The sequence below is a fragment of the Bacillus rossius genome, chromosome 8 (assembly GCF_032445375.1).
Source record: "Bacillus rossius redtenbacheri isolate Brsri chromosome 8, Brsri_v3, whole genome shotgun sequence".
Classification (NCBI taxonomy): Eukaryota; Metazoa; Arthropoda; class Insecta; order Phasmatodea; family Bacillidae; genus Bacillus; species Bacillus rossius.
This window is the reverse complement of record NC_086336.1, coordinates 29,592,001-29,614,520: the sequence shown is the minus strand read 5'-3', so window position 1 is coordinate 29,614,520 and position 22,520 is coordinate 29,592,001. Positions and strand designations below refer to the sequence as shown.

General features: G+C 36.9%; 2 protein-coding genes across 12 annotated transcripts in view; both read right to left on the bottom strand.

Annotated features, from left to right (window-relative positions):
* The window catches only part of LOC134534687 (mitochondrial ribonuclease P catalytic subunit), a 48,365-nt gene that overhangs the window by 10,130 nt on the left and 15,715 nt on the right, over positions 1-22,520 (bottom strand). The window contains exons 1-4 of one of the 10 annotated variants that reach the window (XM_063373156.1): positions 19,683-21,731; positions 17,123-18,172; positions 16,443-16,698; positions 323-486 (exon numbers count right to left, since the gene is read on the bottom strand). In XM_063373156.1, the coding sequence (XP_063229226.1) occupies positions 346-486; positions 16,443-16,698; positions 17,123-18,172; positions 19,683-19,837 (1,602 nt within the window). In that variant the 5' untranslated portion in view covers positions 19,838-21,731 and the 3' untranslated portion in view covers positions 323-345. Of the gene's footprint in view, positions 1-322; positions 487-16,442; positions 16,699-17,122; positions 18,173-19,682; positions 21,732-22,520 lie in introns of those variants that run through there. The other 9 variants (XM_063373155.1, XM_063373157.1, XM_063373151.1 and 6 more) reach the window with 9 other exon arrangements.
* Positions 3,530-16,156, bottom strand: LOC134534688 (uncharacterized). Of its 2 annotated transcripts, none has more exons than XM_063373162.1 (2): positions 11,481-16,156; positions 3,530-9,248 (listed from the first exon to the last, which is right to left on the bottom strand). In XM_063373162.1, the coding sequence occupies exon 2, from the start codon at positions 5,372-5,374 to the stop codon at positions 3,833-3,835; it is 1,542 nt and encodes a 513-aa protein (XP_063229232.1). In that variant the 5' UTR covers positions 5,375-9,248; positions 11,481-16,156; the 3' UTR covers positions 3,530-3,832. The 2 variants fall into 2 exon arrangements, with proteins under 2 accessions (XP_063229232.1, XP_063229233.1); XM_063373163.1 differs by lacking the exon at positions 11,481-16,156 and having other exon boundaries at positions 3,530-5,504; positions 5,862-5,916.

The window sequence follows — 22,520 nt, the reverse complement described above, 5'->3', positions numbered from 1 at the left end:
AATACAAATGTAATATTATAAGTCAAAATTTTTCTCCAATTTAACCTCCAATACAGGTACAGCTGAGACAATTGTAAACAATAGTGGTCACCATATTGGTATGTATAGTACACTGAAGTTTCAATCCCCTTTTGACTTCACCTCCCTCTTCAAAAAAAGGACCTTATGCTCTGGTGGTGCATCCTTAAAAAATAGTGCACAATATTCACAAAACCAACTGCAGTACATACAAACAAACAAAAATTAGGAATGCAATAAGTAGGTAAGACAAAGACACTAATCATTACAGTAAAGTTAGGTATCACAAATATATATTGCCAACCTGAACATATTAAAGGTGATAGCTTACAGATTGTGTGCAAGGAACACTTGGGCATTCCTGTACACATAATTCATGGTGTCTCGCGGCCATTTTGCCATGTGCTTCCGTCCCAGAACAAGAACTGTCTTTGACTGGGAGACAAAGTGTTTCACAACAGCATGCACCTATAAAAACAGTATCAAAACATTTATAAAACAAAGTTTAAAGAAGTTTTCAAAAAGAACAAAAAACACAAATATTTAACAGTCATATAGATAAAAGCAATAACTTTAAAAATGTAACAGTAGGGGAGAGTTGGGTAAAACAGGGTAGTTGGGTAGAACGGGGTACCACTGTTATTTTCCGTACACGTGCTGCTATCTGTGTGTACGTTTGGTAAGTTACTCCTCTACACGTCGTCACTAGAGTGAGGTAGTATGAAGTGTCGCACAGTATTCTTTCGTGCATAATAATGGAAATTACAAATTTATGATGTTTCACTAAAATGTTTAGCATGTATTGGCTATACAATATTTAATCAGTGGTTGCAGATATATTTTATGGTAAGTTGTATTCAAGTAAAGTATTATATTTGCTATGTTGTGCCATAGTAACCGATGTAATTGACGGGTGTTAAAAATTTTCTGTTGTCGTTTTTGCTTGAGAACCTGCATGTAGGGTAAAACAGGGTACACAGGTAATGGGTAAAACGGGGTAGTACCCCGTTCTGCCCAACCAGTTTCCTGTTTTAACCATCTTTTCGATCAATTGTGCAAATGACTTTTAAAATTAAAAACAGTTTTTTTATGGATACTAAATGTTATACAGAGTTACCTACAGTACATTTATACAGTCACCCAAAAAACAACTGACCGAGTTAACTCCAGGCCTTCAGAACCGAGTGGAAATGACACTGTCGGTGATATTCCACTAACTGCTGCAACAACTGACCGAGCTAACTCCAGGCCTTCAGAACCGAGTGGAAATGACACTGTCGGTAATATTCCACTAACTGCTGCAACAACTGACCGAGCTAACTCCAGGCCTTCAGAACCGAGTGGAAATGACACTGTCGGTGATATTCCACTGACTTCTGCAACAACTGACCGAGCTAACTCCAGGCCTTCAGAACCGAGTGGAAATGACACTGTCGGTAATATTCCACTGACTGCTGCAACAACTGACCGAGCTAACTCCAGGCCTTCAGAACTGAGTGGAAATGACAGTGTAGGTGATATTCCAGTGACTGCTGCAACAACTGACCGAGCTTACACAAGGCCTTCAGAGTCCCATGGAAATGTCAGTGTTGGTAATATTCCTGGGACATCTGGTTTGGTATCTTCACCAACTGAATCTCGTTTAGGCCTATCTGATAAAAACAATCGAAATGCTTCATCAAACAGTAGCTTCACAATTCCACCGACTACAGTGATGCCGATAACCCATGCCAAAAGAAACCTGCATAAGGAAGAGGACGACGACGTGGCAAGGCAGCTGTGCTGACTGACTCGCCATATAAGAACGAACTAATTATTATTCAGTCAGCTTCACCAAAATCTTTAAAAAGGATAAATGCTGGTGTGTCTAAATCTCAAAACAGTTCTATAAAACATAAGAATAAAGAAGACAGCAACAAATCCATACCAACAGTAACTTTGCGTGTGTTTGATGATGATAACGTTCCTTGCATATATTGCGCTGAACAGTTCTCCACTTCAAAATCAGCCGAATGTTGGGTGCAATGCTTAAAGTGTCATTCTTGGAGCCATGAAGGATGTGCTGGTGTAGACACAGATGACTGTTGGCCATTTGAATGTGATTTCTGCCAGTTTTGAATATAGACTCTGGCCTTATTTTGTGTTCTGACGGGCCTACTAAGCCATATTAGGCTAATTAAACAATCATATGTTTTGTCAGATATTTGGGTTAACCGCATATGCAAAGGTGTGTTATACATAATTAGATTTTGCTATTAGACGAACCACTTCCTCAAAATTAACAGTGTTGTGTTATTGTTGTTCAAACAATGTTTGTGATTTTCCGCAAACCAATGTTTTTGTGAAGTTTTACTGCAAATACAGAGGAACATGTAAGGTGAAGGCTTATAATTGAATTTTTTTTAATTCTCATATTTTTACTGACAATTTTATTTATTTGTCATATTACATGATGTTCAGAATTTTTTATAATGCACGTATTTAATCATTTCAAAATCTGCTTTCTGTACCCCGTTTTACCCAAGCAGTTGGGTAAAACAGGGTAGTGTGCATACATTCAAATAATAAAAAATCTCTGCAATAATAATATTTTAGAAGACACAGTACTAGTTGCAGAATTAAACTCACATTCTAATCTACGCATGCTGATGGTTTCAGACAGATACCGCAATATTAAAACAATAAATAAAAGCGATTTATACTAAGTACCCCGTTATACCCTACTCTCCCCTACCTAACCCCTAGTACTGTACCGATCTGGATGGTGGTGTTAATATATATATAAATTTTCTAATGTATCATGTTAGTTTGTACTCATTATGCCAATTCATGGTTGTTTTTCTCACATATTTTAATGTTAATAAGTACAAGTAAATCTACTCTTCTTGGATGATACATGGGCTCATCTTGCCCCCCCCCCCCCCCCGCAACCCAACCCAAACCAACCAAAACCCTTCCTGACAACACCTCATATCGCCACCACATATTAATTCCAATATTCCAAATAATGTTTATTCTACTTAGAAGGTAATTAGATTTGCAGTCATTTCATTTTTATTTAAAGATAAAATACAAATTAATCCTTAGATATTTAATTAACAGTTAATCTTAGAGTAGCATGTATCATATAATCTTTCACACTCATCATAAATGCTGCAAATGAAATTAAAAAGTTTATCATATGAACTAAGAATATGTGTGTGTTGAATCAACAGACAGAACAGGATAATTAATTGAATCAAGCATTTGAGAAACAACATAAGTCACAAACAACAGATTTTACAGAAAGTGAATAAAATGTAATAGTCAATGGCATGTGGCAAAAAATGTATATGTGATACTATGGATACATTACAACGTTAATTTACTTCTCTTTAATGTAAAAAAGAAATACATTGTATTTACAACTCCCCAAAAACTATATTTAAAAATGCTGGACTTATGTTGTTTCTTAATTTCCTACATAAACTCAAAATATATTGTTCTGAAATGTGCTATTTTTGCTTTAAGGTAGTCATAATATTCCACAAAACATAATATTTATTTGCGTACACAAAGTAATACTATAAATTTGCTTAGAACATAAAAAATACCTATAATTATATGAATATAAATGCATTCAGTCCCTAATGAACTAATCTTGCTGATATGAGAAAGTCTATACGATGTAGGTTTTTAGATCTACCTTTTTATATGCGGCCTACACCAACTTTAACATTGAGAGATCACTTTTTAATACAAATAAGTATGCACACGTCCCTCTTCAAAATGAACTATTTGCTGATGATGTGCGGTAAAGTCTACATTGATGTGATTAATCATCAGGCTGGTTTTGCGTTACTTCAGTTACACATGTAGGCCACAAGAATAATTCATTATAGAATGACTGGCAATCTTCTGTGTGTGGCAAGTAGTTTTGCAACTTGCGGAGGTCATCTATTTTGTTCTGGTTGATAGGGATGCAACCTGCAGGATACACCATGTTTTTTGGAAGAACAAGGTCCGCAAGTGTGCAATTGAGAACCCTAAAATGGTGCTTGACAAGGGAATCAATAAATGGTCGTGCCACAACAAGTCCAGCATTGTCACTTGCATAACTGAAGTTCATGAACTGACTTGGTTTGAAGCTTGTTTTCTGGTCTCTAAGCACAGATTTTCCATAGGACTCTTGTGACAGCACATTCCTCTTAAAATACTTGGGCCACCATTGCTTGAAGTCGAGAATGCTGATGGAATCTGCTATTACAACCGTGAAGGATCTCTTGCAGGATGAAGTTACAATTATCTCAACATACTCCTTGATGGTGTACACTCTGTCGTACTTCTTGATTTTTCTCTTGAGTACTGAGAAATCCCTATCGCAGGGCAGGAAAGAGTGTCCTCTTATTGGGAAGTAATGTTCGATATGTCTAAAACGTTTAAGAGAAGTCAAAGCAGACAACATTCTGATGAATGTATGGTTCTTATTTTGTGCGCTGCGCCTATCAGAAAATATGTACAACTCTTTGACTCCCTTCAATGACGTATTCAAGAACTCCAAAACAAATGAACATACCTCATTAGGCCCCTTTGTTGCAATTCCCTCATGGTACACAAAGAAAGTTGCATTGCCATCTTTGAGATTATGTATGCAGAAAACACTGATGGTTAACTGTCTAAGGTAAAACACCTCCTGGACTGGAATGCAAGGCAACTGTAAATTCTGCATGAAATCTATGCAAATGGCTCCCAAATCACCCGCTTTATCAGCTTTGATTATCTCGCTGATTTCCTTTATTTTCGCTGAAAATTTCTTAGCCCGACGCAAATGCACACATTTTTCTGCTTCAGCTACTTTCTTTGCTTTTTGGTTTAAAAAGGGGCTTTTAAGTTTTATATCCAACTCCTCACAAGTCGCACATGTATCTACCTGGGGTAGTCCAAACGACAGAGAAAAATGCTCTCTGAAAACTTTCAGATAGAAGCGATAGTTTGCAGCTGACATTTCAGGGTACTTCTCTTGGAAGAGCGAGTACATGATCTTGACGTCTAGCTTCTCGCTTAAGTAGTGGTATTCTTTGCTACTGTAGTGTGATATTTTAACTGGAAAAGAGGATATATGCTGCTTAATAGCATATATTACCAACCCTGATTTGGTATTACCTGGGATTGATTTCCCACGCATATCATGTGGACTTTTACCTTCAGAGAGCAACTTACAGAATCTACGAACACGTTCCTCCGAGATAGCATGTATGTTACAAAAAGCTGTTTTACATACTTGATGTTTTCCTGAACTCGATATCTCATATACATATGTACATCCTCTTAATGGTTTTGAAGAAGCTTCCTTTGAAATGCGATGTCTACGTCGCATCACCTTTTTCGTGTAAATAAGACTCTGGAGGTAACAATCCTGTTCATTTTTGGTATCTAAACTTGTAAATTTGTTAAAGACTTCTTCTTGTTGTGGTGGAGATACAACCGAGAAACATTTTCGTCTGCATCTGCAACACAGAGAATAATGACAGCATAATTTTTCTGCAATTATTCCTTGTGCACTAACAACTTGTCAGGTAAATTCATTGTGCATTAAAGTATTGTTATAAGTACTTATGTGCATTATGTTGTCTCACAAAAAATGTAATAAAACTCTACAAACGTACACAAATTTTATATCGATAAAACTTGATAAAAAATTAAACAAAATATGCAAAACATCTATGAATATCTAAACGTTTTTTATGCAACTGAATTGAACAGAATTTCATTTAACCAAACATTACATATTTTTTCAGGAATGTTTATAAATAAGTGTAAAACATGGCGTGCTTATGGATTCAAAATGCATATAGTTAACTTACTTGCAATTTTCACCCTGTTTTTTGCAGGGATTTCTTTTCCACTCCAACTAGTATATTGTCACGTGCACCTAGCCGGTGCCACCGCCATTTCTGTCACGTGCACCTTCAGAGGGGGGAGAGAATCGTAGCTCTTTACATAGAAACAACTCGCTTGGCATCAACTAGTCTTAACTTCATAAAATACTTTACTGTACCTAGGATCATAGGTTCGTCATCCCGTACAGGATGTCTGGTGAGAGCTGAACTAAGGAGATTTTGCAAAATAACATAATACTTAATTAAAATTATTTTATTCTTAAAGTCAAATACTCAACATCATTTTAAAGAACATTTAAATAGCGGGATTACAATTTAAAACAATAATCTCTTTACTTCCTTAACGATTGAACGACCTTACAAGAGAGAGAATGAGAGAACTTCACTAAACACTTCCCTAGTCCTTCCGAATACCTCAAATCATAATTAATACTTAAAATTAAAACAAAGATAAGTCCATACTCACATTTTCCGAAAAGCCTTTCTTGATCGATTACTTTAAAAAAATAACGTAGGGGCCTCTCCTGCCCTTGAAATCCCGAACGAACATTACATTTTAAAAACTATGACGCGTGACCCCTGACGAGGGCCATAGCCTCCGCCCGAAAGCTTGACGACTACATTATGACCTAACTTAAATTAAACGACTCGTGGCCTCTGGCGTCGGCCATAGCTTCCGCCCGAAAGCTTGAATTCCTACATCACGAACGAACTAACAACTCGTGACCACAGGTGAGACGCATAGCCTCCGCCTGAGTGAGCCTGAATTCCTACATCACGAACGAACTAACAACTCGTGACCACAGGTGAGACGCATAGCCTCCGCCTGAGTGAGCCCCGAGTCACCAATCACTTGCGCTTAAATTCGCGCGCCCTGCCGCGCCTACCATAACAAAAGCTCGTTATTGAAGTCAAATTTACTAAACAACTAACTAGAACATCTGGGAAGACTACCCCCCCTCTACCCCAATGTGCAGGCCACACCGCGCGGCTTGTTACGACAGCGCGCCCCAGTAACTGCGGCCCGTGGCTGCGCCAGCGCGCGGCCAAACGAACAAACAAAATTCTGCAAGCCCGCAGCGCGCCGCGCCGGCCCCGTGCCCCAATTACATGGTCACGCCACTTGCGCTGACGAGTGAACAGAGCAGCCAGCCCAGAGTCCCGTCAGTAAAGTCCCTAAATTTGATTTCAACAACCCTGCAAAATTTCAACCCGCGACATAACCCTCCCCTCACAGAGCTCGAGCCCCATCGAGCTACCTCAAAATTACAAATTGTCTTTTTCCATTAAACCATAACTATAAATTCCTCATTTCACAAAAATAATAATTTTCTTAGTTCCTTGCTGTCTGAACATACATCTAGATTCTGCATAAGATTTATTTTAAAACAACAAGTATTCATAAAATTAAAGGTAAAACTTTTATCTGGTTTGTTCTCACAGGAACCTTCAGAGGCTCGAGTTCTCAATTCTAAAAAAAATTGTTCTGTTAGTGAAGCTCTCTTTACAAATTAAATTACTGTTCTTAGTTTCTCAGTATTCGTTAAACAATGTGCAAATTCTTGATAATTATTATTATTATTTTTTTTTCGGTTTCCGTTTATTACCATACTTCTTTCGTTCTTCAAAAAAAATTAAGTGTCCTTACAGTGTTTCAATTAATTAAACTCTTATCTCGTGAAGGTTGGTGCAACTCCTCGAAGTCAGTGTTGTCGAGAAGAGTAGCTCCCTGGGCTGGCCATCAGCAAACACCACTCAACTCCAACAGCTACTGGACTGGCTTCCAGGGCAGCTCACAACTTCTCCCCACATCTGCTTCGGAGTTGTGCCATCCTCATCACGAACAGATTACAATTCTGAAACATCATCAACAGGCATTACCATCACGCCTGACAAATACAAAACTAACTACTAAACTGCAATCGAGGGGCAAGGATGCAAACACACAAAAAAATAAAATTAATTAATTCAACTGCTAACATAAAGTATCCCACCCTTAGCATAATCTAATCAGGCAAATAATTTGATAGGAAAAACTTAAGGAAGGGAAACATGACCTCCAATGATTTTCCCTAACTCTTGAGTCTTGATCTTCTCTATACAGCAAATAGTCCCCACGAAGTAACTGGGTTGAAGGTCAGTTCACATGACCCACCCATAACCTCTTCTACTCTTCTTTTCTTCTGGGGGCAACCACAATGCCCACCAATCTCTCTCCATGGTGCCGAACCAGCTATCCCATGAGAGTAAACAACGTAGTCAATAGAAGCGCAGAGGGGAAACACCAATCTCTGGCTTGTCGAGTCATAAAACTGCTTTATCTTCTTCTTCTTCTGAGTAAAAATATCTGACTAACCTTGCTTCTATTCTTCCAAACAGTAAAAGTTCATCAGGTATCTTCATGAAAGAAACATTCTAACTAATAATTCTTCATTTTTCTTCTTCTTTATTTCTGTTAGTTGTAATAGAAGGCCATGTTAGGGAGGTTATAGGGAAAAAGAGTGGCCAATTCCCACCCCATCACCCACCTAGATCATGACTAATTAACTTTTAAACTTTCTATTTCAAACAAATAAAAAAAAACATTTTTTTTTATTCAAACTTTTAAACTATAATTACTTTTACTTCATAACCTCAAAAGCTAATCAATAATTCTAAATGAAATTGTGATTTACTGCATCCTTGTTCCATCCGATCTGTTTGTTTATAACCTTTCTTGTAAAGTATAAAATTTTCAAACATTACTAATTCAAAAAAAAATTAAATTCTGGTGTCCTTTGAGTTACAATTAACTTTACTATTTCTTAGCTTGAAATAATTTAAGTTTTCAGAACTATTTCATTGTCTAATTCACAACACTTAAAAATCAACTCAAAACAACAAATCATCAAAATCAATAAGATCATCTGACCTACCTATCAGTACTGTGAACTTGAACTGTTCGTACACATTTATAATAAGCTATTGTATTTAAATTCCAACCTAAATAAGGTTTAAAAAAAAACTACTAATCCCTCTGTAAATTAAGAAAATTAACTTTAAAAATTAAACTTAAGGTATTAGTTCTTTTTGACAGCTACCACAACTCACTAGTTCCATTACATTACTATAACCTAAAAAGTTCTGTAAATAATGTTTATAACAAAAAAAAAAACTCCAGTTACTGTCTTCCATAAAAAAAAAATAAAACTTTACATGACCTTATTAATCTCCACTTGTAAGTCCATGGCTGCCAGCTTTCTCTTCTCTTGAATCTTCAGTCTTGGCTCTTGTTTCAGTGATCTTGTATCTTGTCTCTCGAACTCTTGTCATCTTGTAAACTGGACTGCTGCTCAGCTCATCTTAAGGAATCTGTAACAGTTTCAAAAATACATGTTAATTTAAATTACATAATTCCTGTTCTTTGGTCCTAAAAAAAAAATTGTATTATTAGTACACATTACCCTGAAACAACATTATTATTCATTGTTTATTACTTAAAAAAATGCTTTACCATAAAATCCTTTTTTGTTCTTTTCATTAGGCCTATTTATTTTCCTTCTTCTTAATTAAATTCTGCTTCAAATGTTAATCCTAACTTAAGACCTACCATCTATTTATTATTCATTACCTACATTATTTATGTTACCCTAAAATTCCCATAAGTTTCTAATACTTCCTATCAAAGACATTCTCTCTAAAAAAAATTTACTTGTGACTCTTAACTTAACAAACTTAAAAAAAACTTTTACACTAGACTTAACTTATTATTCATTCTTAGTTACTAAATTTCTATTTGTAAACTTTAGTACTTACAAACAAAAACTGCCTATTTCTCTCTACCTCTTAATCTCTTTCAATTATTACAATAATAATGTTACCTTGCATCTTTAAACTTTCTTCTTTTCAATTAAATTAGACATCTCATAACAATAAAAATTCTGCCTATACTCTTCTTATGGGTGTACAAACCAACAACAAAATTTCAAATTCTCAAGTTTCCTTATATTTAAATTATGCAATGCACATAACCTCTGTGGTGCCTGTACCCTTTTAGGCCTACCACCTTCTCCTCTCACAGCATGACAACTCTTATTCCTCGGGGTCTGTATTCACTGTTACAAATCAAATATCTCAAATAAATTAAAAACAAATTTATTATTTTAAGAAAACAAAAATTTACATTGAATTTACTATGGAGCCTGGAAATCTTAATGTCTCACAGCAGCTAACATGACTAAATCCCATGGAACCCCAGGTTTACCTAACCTGTGCCCAAAAATTTAAGCATACCAGGCTTTCCCTGCACTGGTTTTACAGCATCACACACTATTTAGGGCCCCTGATCTGCCATCAGTCCCAAGGAGTTTTCCCACAACCCCTCTCTACACAAGTGCCTACCGCATTCCTCTCAATTGGCTATCGGTTTTACGGCATTCTTTTGGGATCCGACCATCAAGTTAGGGCTAATCGAACACTAAACCTCCATACTTCCAAACTAATGTAAATCAATTAAATTTTCTCTGTAATTTCTTAAAATCCAAATAAAAATTATTCAAACATGCCCAAGAAACTTTCAAAAAAAAAAATTCATAATCTTATCTTCAAACCCTTAAAATAAAAATAAATAGATTACTCTGTTTTCTCCTTAATAACTGTAAACTGTCAACAAATATTATGTCGTAAATTTAACTATGCTTACTGACTCTTAATCAAAAAATCTCATTTGTCCTAATTAATAAACAACCGATTTCCTTAAAATCTCACTGTATCTCTCACACTCAAACTCCACTGGCTGAATATCTCAATAAATTCAAAAACAATTATCTAAACTCTTAAAGAAATTCCTCCCCAATTATTCAAATTACTTCACATTATTTTATTTCATTACTTAAAACACCTTACTCAAAAAAATTAATTAATTCCCTTCCATTATTATTTGACCAGAAAAACTTTCTCATTAATTAATTTATTAAAATTCAATTTCACATTAGGCAAGTACACTAACTCTCTACAGCAATGTTTCTCATTTCCCTCCTTCCTAACTGAATCCAATCTTACTTAACCTCCAGGGAATTTACCTCACAAAATAACCAAAAATTTCACTGTAGTGCCTATCTGCTATAGGCCCACTACACAACAAGGGATTCTAACCCCACCAACAAACTTCATTGAAATGGTACCCTATCCCATACAGGATAGCCACTTCGGTACTACCATGGGGAACTCCTGCCCCAAACTACTCACAACTCTCAGGATTCTCCTGACCCTTAATTCCGTAGTCAGCCCATCTCCTATGGTCTGCGCTACAATTCCCTTTCTTCCCAGGGACACAACGCCTCACCTTAGGGTCCCTCGCCCTAATGAAAACATTAATTTTGTCTCTCTGTTCTTTTGGAGTAAATTCCCTCTACACACAAAATCTAGCCTTCCCAGTTTTCTTAATGCTTATCGATTTTATAGTGTACCTCCTTAATAATGTTTACAAATCCCAAAAAAATATTTTTAAAACCGAGGTAGAATTTAACTAACAAAAACATAAACAACTTACAACGAAACACTTCTAGCCTATACATCATACACTTCTTAAAATAAATTACTTACATACTGAAAGTTCCTCTTCTTCTAAAACACACTTAAATTTAAATTTATTTAACCAATAGTCTATTTTCTTATCGCTAAGTTACCGTACAGCTGATCAAAACAAGGTCACGGCCGTCCACGTCTCCGTATGAGCCCGTGACGTCACCGAATTCCATCAGGTGCGCCAACCCTCGCTTGCGGTTCCTCCGTTCTCCGCTAGGTCTCAGCACCTCCCCGTCACGTGTTCACTCTGCCACGTCCACTGACGTGTCGTTCTGAAACAACTCTCAACATTTTTCTAATTAAAACAAAACATCACTATAAATTCTATAACTCTCTTTTACATAAACTCTCGTTTTCTCTTTAATTCCTTTCTAACGTTTATCCTTCCCTCGACTGATTTAATTCGTACGTCTCGTCTCCTACGCGCACGAAAACAAAACAAACTTCTCTTGAAAATAATTCCTATTTACGACAAAAAACTTTATTTTAAATTATAATTCTCTTAACCTACAATCTTAAAATGAACTTCAATTAAATTAAACCACTTGCATTATCTCTAATAAGCATTTAACTTATAACGTATTCTCCTCACGTAATAATCCCCGATATAAATCTACAATAAATTCAACGACTTAAAACAACTTATCACTATAAACTTTATCCTTACAAGTATCCTCAAATAAACATCTGTTACGTCAAAAAAAAATCTCAAAGACTTCCTCCACTTAGATTAAATTCCGTAATCCTCTCCTCAAGTAAACTCTTAATAACCTGCTATCAGAAGCTGAAACTAACTTAATAATAAACATAAAAATCTACCTCTCTCTCTCTCCAAAAATAGAACCTACCCGGCGCCTCCACCATTTCTGTCACGTGCACCTAGCCGGTGCCACCGCCATTTCTGTCACGTGCACCTTCAGAGGGGGGAGAGAATCGTAGCTCTTTACATAGAAACAACTCGCTTGGCATCAACTAGTCTTAACTTCATAAAATACTTTACTGTACCTAGGATCATAGGTTCGTCATCCCGTACAGGATGTCTGGTGAGAGCTGAACTAAGGAGATTTTGCAAAATAACATAATACTTAATTAAAATTATTTTATTCTTAAAGTCAAATACTCAACATCATTTTAAAGAACATTTAAATAGCGGGATTACAATTTAAAACAATAATCTCTTTACTTCCTTAACGATTGAACGACCTTACAAGAGAGAGAATGAGAGAACTTCACTAAACACTTCCCTAGTCCTTCCGAATACCTCAAATCATAATTAATACTTAAAATTAAAACAAAGATAAGTCCATACTCACATTTTCCGAAAAGCCTTTCTTGATCGATTACTTTAAAAAAATAACGTAGGGGCCTCTCCTGCCCTTGAAATCCCGAACGAACATTACATTTTAAAAACTATGACGCGTGACCCCTGACGAGGGCCATAGCCTCCGCCCGAAAGCTTGACGACTACATTATGACCTAACTTAAATTAAACGACTCGTGGCCTCTGGCGTCGGCCATAGCTTCCGCCCGAAAGCTTGAATTCCTACATCACGAACGAACTAACAACTCGTGACCACAGGTGAGACGCATAGCCTCCGCCTGAGTGAGCCTGAATTCCTACATCACGAACGAACTAACAACTCGTGACCACAGGTGAGACGCATAGCCTCCGCCTGAGTGAGCCCCGAGTCACCAATCACTTGCGCTTAAATTCGCGCGCCCTGCCGCGCCTACCATAACAAAAGCTCGTTATTGAAGTCAAATTTACTAAACAACTAACTAGAACATCTGGGAAGACTACCCCCCCTCTACCCCAATGTGCAGGCCACACCGCGCGGCTTGTTACGACAGCGCGCCCCAGTAACTGCGGCCCGTGGCTGCGCCAGCGCGCGGCCAAACGAACAAACAAAATTCTGCAAGCCCGCAGCGCGCCGCGCCGGCCCCGTGCCCCAATTACATGGTCACGCCACTTGCGCTGACGAGTGAACAGAGCAGCCAGCCCAGAGTCCCGTCAGTAAAGTCCCTAAATTTGATTTCAACAACCCTGCAAAATTTCAACCCGCGACAATATGCTTCACACTTTACACGTGCTCTTTTTATCTGTTCAGACTTATATCTAAATGTATTTCGACACCCTTTCTTGCGCTTTTTACTGTCAGTCACACATTCATTGTCACTGGAAGGTTCCATATCTTAAGCACAACAACAAACACATCAAACTGTTTCTTTGTCTATGGTGTTGAAACTACATTACTACAGTACCATAGACAAATAATATTTCACCATGCATCAGTGCTATCTGGTGAGAATAGCTTTGAGGCCAGCCAAGAACTGCCATATTGGATTTTATAATTTTTCATCACAGCTTCTGTTCTGTGTATAGAATGTTTCGTTACGACATAACATAAATTAGAGTTTACCAAATTTCATAAGATGATTATAGTTTTTATATATTTATTATTTTTAATGTGGCAGCTCTGTTCTAAAATATATAAAAATGCAATATTTAATGGGGACTGTTCCTGAAATAATAATAACAGCAGCAGCAGCAGATCAACACTGGATTTATAAAATGCACAATGTTATGACTTGTAGTTCCAAAAATGAAGTTACAAAATGCACATTTCTTTCATAGTAAAGTTATATCCTATGGCTTATCGTTATAAATCGAGTTACAAAATACACATTAATTGCTGGTTATAGTGATAAATGTAACAATTGAATATGGCGAGGCATGTCCGGCCTTAACACAATAAAATCTATGGCTATACAGGAATCAAGCAAATGGGTGCTTTGTGGTGTTTGAGCGGGGTATTTGAGAAACAACATAAGTCCTGGACTTGTGTTGTTTCTCAAATACATAGCAATTAGAGAAGGCTATATCTATGCAATGATTGTGTGGACCTACGTGGTCATTTGCCAGCATGTACAACTACCCTCCAACAAACTGTTATTGTTGATAACTCATTTTCGCCAAAATGTGGACTTATGTTGTTTCTCAAATTCCCGATTCAATTATGATAAATAGGGCTAAAATTACAAATAACAGAGTTAACTCAAGTTGTTGTCTTCAGTATTATACTTAGACATTTTACAAAATCTCTTAATATAGTGAAAAAGTGGGAGAAAAATTTTTTCGAACACAAAATTTGAACTAACACTTAACTTTACTGGCCTTTTTGGCTGCAAACGTTTTAGAATGTCTTCAAAAAACAGCTTTGAAATTATCTTGTGCTCTATTGATATAATGCTCAGGTTGTTAAGTAGTAGTTGTCCTGTTAAGTTTCATAGGTAATATTTTACTATAGGTATCTAGTTTGTTAGAATGCCTTTCATTTCATTTCAGGCTTTAAGTCCGTTCTTATATGTTAATGGCAGAAGATCTGCAGGTGTAGTAGCTGTTTTCATATTAGGGCCTAAATCCAAGGAATAAGACTTAAAACTTTCCACTTTTATTGCCAGCTTGTTCCTGTCTAAGTCTTCTCTATATATGATAGCTAAATCAAGTGCCTGGTTTTTCAATTCTTCTACATTCATTGTTTCAAAATGAGCTCCATTGAGGTAGCCAAATGTTTTGAATGGCTTGAAACTTTTGCCTCAGTTCATTCAGAATCAAATTTTATCATTTGTATAATCAAAACTTTGAACTTTTTCTTCTGAGAATTCATAACTTTTATCTTCACCCTTTTCATCAAACATTCACTTCTTCTTCCTCCCCCATACTTCTTTCAAGAGGATCTAGGTTAAGCTTTTCTGCTAATTCTTTCACTTCTCCGATTGCATTAGCAGAACTGTTTGACCTTTCTGATTCTAATTCAAAATACAAATATGATAAGAATAAATATTGATGAGTTTCTTTTTCCCACTCTTTAGCTCTTTTCTTTTAATCTTATATATTTTATTCTACACCAGATGGTATTTTATTACATATTTATGATTAAAAACAAATATCAAAATAATTTAAACAGTTAGCGAGATTGTATAATCACAAACAGCAAAACTAACTTAACTGACAAAACAGAAGGGCTACAAACTTGAAAAGATATTCCCGGGCAAATGACCCTACTGAGTTGTGGTTGTGATCAGCTGAAGATAGTTCAGACACTTGGTGCCCAGTTGGGCCAGGGCAGAGCAGGGATGAGAACTTTCGCAACTTTCCAAGGTCGGGTGGGGTGTTCCCTCCATGGTTCCCACGGCAGTGTTGCCAGACGTACAATCTGGATGGTACCTATTTGTACAATAACTCAGTGGTACCCACCATCATACCATCGCAAGTTGGGTGGTAAGCAAAAAATACCATCTTCTATTAAATATTTGACAATACACATTTATATATTTTTTAATACAAACAATTCAGTTCATCTGCCTGCCAACATTTAATATGTTCTACCACTACAATATTCAAGGTAATATCTATAGAAAAATTACTCTGCCAGTTAAGCGCCCTAACCCCCTTCCCCAAATGTGGTGCTCGGGGCACATGCCTCATCAGCTCCCCCTCTCTCCCAGTTGCATGACTGCTTCGGTATCACTTTCAGCCAGACTTAGTTAACAAATATAACTTATATAAATGACTAGCCTATTTACAAACCAAATTTAATTTTCTCATAAACAGTAAACCATAGTCTGATCAGTGGCCAGATATTAAGCAAGGTCACCTCACATTATATTAACACATTTATATTTACACAACAGTATCTTCAGTTAAATCTCATACATAAACATATTAAATAATAAGCCATTTTTTAATAATATAAAGGCTAAAGTAATCAACCAGAAGACATGTAAAATACTCTTTTACATAAACTAATAAAAAAAATGGCCATTCTTTATTCAATTTTAAGATTTCAAATTTAGCCCTTTAATGATTTTAAGCTCTTACAGTTCATTCATGAAAGCTACCATTCCCTATATCTACGGTCACTAATAACGTAATGAGCAGCACAATAAATGAATACTCAATTTTTAGATCATACTCACAAACCCTGCAAGTATCCTAGGATTGTGACTGCTTTTCACTCCTGAGAATGCCACATTCAGCCCGTCCACAACAACGTCGTAGGGGCGGCAAGACTGCAGGAAACGCCTGAATTCCTCCACTTCTGCCGGACTTGTCTTCAGGAACACATTACGACCAATCAACACCTGCTCCACAAATACTTCTCGGAGTTTTCCAAACTCTTCGGCCGTCAAAGAGACAGGAGGAAGTAAATTTCCACAAGACTTACATTTGCCCCTGCAAAACACACACGCATTCATATACAAAATATAGGTACAATTAAAACCATTCCAACAATATGCTATACAATATGATTACAAATGTAAATGCAGATGATCTAAAAAAATTTGTTAAAATTTAAATTTTTATCAGACATTCAATTATTTTAGAAATATCAGAATGCTGTAATATCAAAAAAAATTTCATCTTGCATAGTTCCCAAACATACTGAAATACAGTTGCACTAATATTCAACCAGTCAGCATCAACTGGATATCTTGACTACATATTACTAAAGCTTAAAAATAATTTTGGTTTCTGCAGCGTAAAATAATGGTGAACTTCACAACAAAGTACAAAATCTATTCTCTCTATGGTATAAACTTATTTCAAAATGAAAAGTGCATGCTCTAAAATATATACATACTAAAACGTTTCTTACTTGCGTATAAGACTTGTGAAAGTCCCAACCCATTTAGTATCAGGCGTGGAAAAGTCAACAAAACAGTCGTTTAACCTGGAAGCAACATCTTTGGTTGGTCTGAGATCATTAAGGGCCATGTAGGTGAGAAGCTGATCCAGATATTTAACACCACTATCCTTATCTTGCCCGGCACAATAATCTAACCAAGCTAAATATGCCATGGGCATCAGTTTCCTGTTCAAGTGGAGAATTTCATCCATCAGGCTCCAACCAACCTCGGGCCGGTTGTGACTGAACGCTGCTTTAACCATTGAATTGAGAACCAGCATGTTCGGAGTGGCTGTGATCTTCACAGTTTCTAGCAACTCTAAGCCCTCCTCCCAGCGGTGCGTGAGGCACAGTGCGAGGATCGCATTCTGCGCTGTCTGCGCATCCATCAACGGGCACGACGAACAAAGGCCGCTGTACACTGACAAAACCAAGTCCTCGTCGACGACCGATTCTTCGCTACACACGCTGCACAACTTGAGGAAGCCGCTAGCAGTGGCGATGTTGAGGCTCCTACCCGCGGCCCACAGGTACTTGATGTAGCTAGTGCCCACGGCAAGTTTTCTGCTCGCGATGCACGCTGCCATCACTAGAGCATCTATGTTTTTCTCCGTGATGAAACCTGTCATACCTAAAATGGTCTCTCTGAGTTCCAGCCACTCTGCTGACGTTGGTGGGTTATCCTTCGAAACTGCTTCATCAAGCACACGTTTCTGTTCTGTGTTCCATTTCCTTTGGACGACATCACACGGTTGTTGTTCTTCAAAACCATCAGTTTCTAAAAGTGCATTTTCTCTTCTCACTTTCAGGTCCGAGAGAGTCCTGTGTATCCGGCAAACTGGGCGGAGATGCCACTTTGAGCAAAGTGTTGAGCTTATTAACCTTGAGTTGTACGACACAAAGTTCTTTTTCAACAAATGATTAACACTTAAGCAGAAAGTAAAGTTTAAGTATTTGGCAGTCTGTTTCAAATGTGCTAGTGAACATTTTGAAATACTGGATGCCATTTGGAAGGTGACACTGCAAAAAAAAAAAAGTATTCTCAATAAAAGTTAAATTTAAAAACCTACTACGAGAAAAAAAGGTAACATCAAACATTATGAAAAACACAAAAAAAAATGGAGGTACTTATAGAGAGATTATCAAAATGAATCCAACCTTGTTATGCTCCAAGCAAAATTTTCTTTTAAATGAGCTTTGCTAATTATAAATAATTAAATACATCACAACAAATATAAATACAGAAAAATATAAAGACCTTTTTCCACAGAAACAATGAAAGGCCAACAGAGAACTATTACTGGGCAAGATTTATGTGACATACAAAAGTCAAGTTAAACAGAATGGAGAATAGGCCATTAATATTGATCGCAAGTTTCAGGAACCCAATATACAGTAAAAAAAAAAAAAAAATGGATGCATGTACTTACATTCACATTAGAAGTTATACTTACTTGGCGTGATAAAAAACTTTATTTTTCATGCAAATTATTTATTTTATTTTTTTATTTTGTATTTTTGTTCCGTTGATCCCACATGGAGTCAAGAACATGTCACATTATACATGTAGTTCCCTTTACATACAAATATGTATGTGCAAACATTAATATTTAGATAATGCAAGTTACAAAAAAAATACAGAACATGTTACACAATTGAACTGTATAGTGATACTTGATACTTTATGCAAAACATGAAGCAGCTGTTATCACAAGTCCATTAAACAAATTAACAATTAAATTTCTCTATTATCAAGCAAATTAAAGAATTCCGTCAGAGAGTAGGTAGGATATTCTATAAGTATTTGTTTTACTGTTTTTTTTTTAAATACTGGTAAACTGTTTATGTTAGCTATTTTCTGTGATATTAAGTTGTAAAGTTTTACTCCCATGTAATTTAGTCCATTTTCAAATCGCCTAGTGTTATGTTAAAAAATCCTCAATTTACTAGCATTTCTGATGTTATATGTGTGAATATATATGTTTTTTTTAATTGTTTTTTTTTTTCCTTATGAATGAATAAAAGGGTATTCAGAATGTATTCATTTATGACAGTCAGGATTTTAAGTTTTTTGAATTTTGGTCTAAAGTGAGATGATTTTTTTATCTTTTATTATTCTGATAGCTCTTTTTTGTATTTTTACGATTTTACCAACTCCTACTGCATTGCCCCAGATTTCAATGTTATACGACATTACAGAGTGAAATTGGGCAAAGTAAACAGTTTTCAGCATTTCTAATTCTAATTTATAGAAATAAAATAATAAAATGACTCGAGTAACATTATAAATATGGTTGTAAAGTATAGATTCTATAAAACATGACTAGCCTATAAGGCAAATATGGCAGTTAGCCAGACAAACGGGGCCTTGAAGTTAAAACCGGGCAAATAACTCGTTTATACGAAACACAAAATACATACAAAATACGTAAAACATGTCAGAAAATAGCTCGGGCCAAGCAGGTGCCCATAACCTTCAAAAAAGGAAAAGTATTAAACACAAGGCTATGAAACAGCACATAAAACTCACCTGACCCAGCATGGCTTCTCGGGTGATAGTTGGACAAATGAGTTACAAGTACAGTGCCACAATGCACACAAAATGTCTATACCAAGCCATAATTTAGAAAGGTGTTGGCCGAAACGTAATTTAGTACAAAGGGAACGTGAGGAAGTAAAGTTCATTTGCAACCACCATGCAAGTAATCAAGAAACAAACATCTTGAGGCCACACCTGGTTTGGTGTTCCTACCAAAATACCCCCACCAGATCAAGCAACGAACTTAGTCTAGCTCATCGGCGAGTAGAAGTGAAGACCAGTTTATAACCACAGAAAAAACAACAACACAACCTCCCCTCCGTGCATGCACAGAGGGGATTGGCAGGAAGTGGAAGAGGGGGACAGAAATGCATGATGTCAGGAGAGGAGGGAAAGAGGTGAAGGGAAGAGGGGAAGGAAAGTGCACGTATAATGAACGGAGGTGAAATACCACTTCAAATTCACAGGTGTGTCTGTATATTAAAAGAGCTAGGGAGGGGCCCTGCTATACGCGGGACCCTGGGCGATTGCCCGGCTTGCCTGGCCTTGAGATGTCCCTGGAGAGAAGGTTGTTGAGGCTGCCCAAAACGGACAAGGGGAAGGGGGCTGGAAAAGCTGGTAAGTAAATTACACAGAAGGTACCGAGGGAGATATAGAGGGTGTGAAGGCAAACAGTTCCTCGCCAGGACAGGATAGGAGAGGAGGGACATGGGGGGGGGGGGGGGGATTTGTTGGAAGTGAGAAGGGCAAGGGAACTAAAGAGAAAGCTCAAAGGTATGGGGGAGTGAAGTAGGGGGACAACTTATTACTACCGGGTTGTAGTCAAACTTCAGGTAATAACTAAATCTAAATATCCAAATGTTTTAAAGCTGAAAAAATTGTTTTAGCAGGTGTATGTATGAGGCAGTGGCAATTATACCAAGAAAGCAAACAAAAATTAAGAAATAAATACTTTTTTTTATTTCCTGACATTTGTATTAATAAATATGTACAATGGAAAAAATATAATTGTATTTTTACATAACCTAAAAATATAATTATTTTCCAGCAGTATGTTCATATGATTTTCACCAATTTTAACACTGAAGAAAATATATTTGTATGTTGTTAGTAGTCGACAGTCGTCTTAAAGTGGCTTATCTGGTAATCTATGTATTTCATTGTATTTGTGATGGTTTAAAATATAATTAATGTATGTTTCCGCGTATAGATTTTTGCACATGTTGTCGATTCTTGCAAAAAAGAAAAAGATTGTAGGTTAAGTTTAGATAAAATGTATTTCACACATTATGAACAAACAATACTTAATTTAGCTAATCTAGTCTTACCAAACGTTCACACGATTTTCTTACAATATTTTATTTATATAATTATAAATGTAGTTAACCTAACCTAACCATAACATTAAAATGGCTAATTACTGGTTATTTACTTCAGATATCGAAATGCTGTTTAACAGGACGTAATAAGTTTGATTTTTATGTTTATATCTTTTTAGTTTCTAATGCAGCCATCTGACAGTTAATTACCTACGCCAAAATAATTTCATTTTTTGAACCTCTCGATTCTGTAAAACGCTCCTGCGCTGGAGCTGGAGAATCCAAAAGTGTCACAAGGAAATCATCAGCACGCAGACGATCATGTGATTATACTGTTACTGCCTCATTTGCGTAGCTTTCTTAATTAAGTTCTGAAAACAATCAAGTACAAAACTAGCCAAGTTTTGTAGTTTCTTGAATCACCTCCTCAGAATCCTTGTTTTCGCACAGCATAAAGTCTCGTCGCTTGATAATTTGAATCAAAAATATTGTAAAAATATTATTCTATACAATTCAGCAACAAAAAAATAACCTCAAAAATAATATTCGGCTCGTCCAGCTGGTTGTGTTTATTGAAGCTTTTCTGTTTCATCTTGTATTTATTTTCCTTATTTTTTTTATAGAACCAGTCATTGCCTTCGGTATTAAAAATAAAATAATAGAGAAGGAAACAAGTATACATATTATACTGACGCCAACCGCCAAGCTCCTCTATGTCGCATTGACCGCTATGCCTCATCAACGTCTCGCAAAGGCGTGTGCACCGAACGCGCTCGTGCGCGCACCAATGTGTAGAGCGTGCAACGAGGCGAACGCCAGGCAACAAGTGCTAAGTCGGCGGAAGGATCCGGCCGGGTGTGGCATATCTCTCTGCCGAACTACAACAAATGTAACTATGTATATTTTCCACAGGTTTTTATTAGACATTATTTTCATCATTTAATATTTCAGTCCTCTCAAAAATTATGTTCACTGTGCGCCTGGTCCCGAGCCTGGCCGTTTCAGATTCCCGCGAAAAGCACACGTTTTCGCTGGAGGTCGGGCGGGGGAAGGGGGTCGCGCGAGGCAAGAGCGGCAGTGTCCTTCAGGAGCTCAGGGAGGCCGGCAGCTCCGCGCAATACGGAACCAGCAACTTTTATTTTCACCTCCATGTAGTTTCCATAGTCGTAATCTTTCTGAATCCTTTTCGTACAGTTCCGTGGTCGGCCTCAATTTACCATGTGGTATTTCACTTAAATTAATCAGTGCTCCAAGACGAGTGTTCAGCATAATACGTAAGTACTGTGGGGAGTCTACGAGACGTTACGTCGGCGCTTTACGCGACAACCTAGCCGACCGGCTACTTAGTTTCAGCCCGCACGGGGCAGCCAGTAGGCGACACGTGCCACCAAACTTATTAACGAGTCAATATCTGGGACAAGTCCAAGAGTCAGGTAGAGTCACCGGAGTTACGGGCCTACGTGTCATTAGCCCAGTGTAATACGTAAAGTGTAAAAGTGAAGTGTTTTAT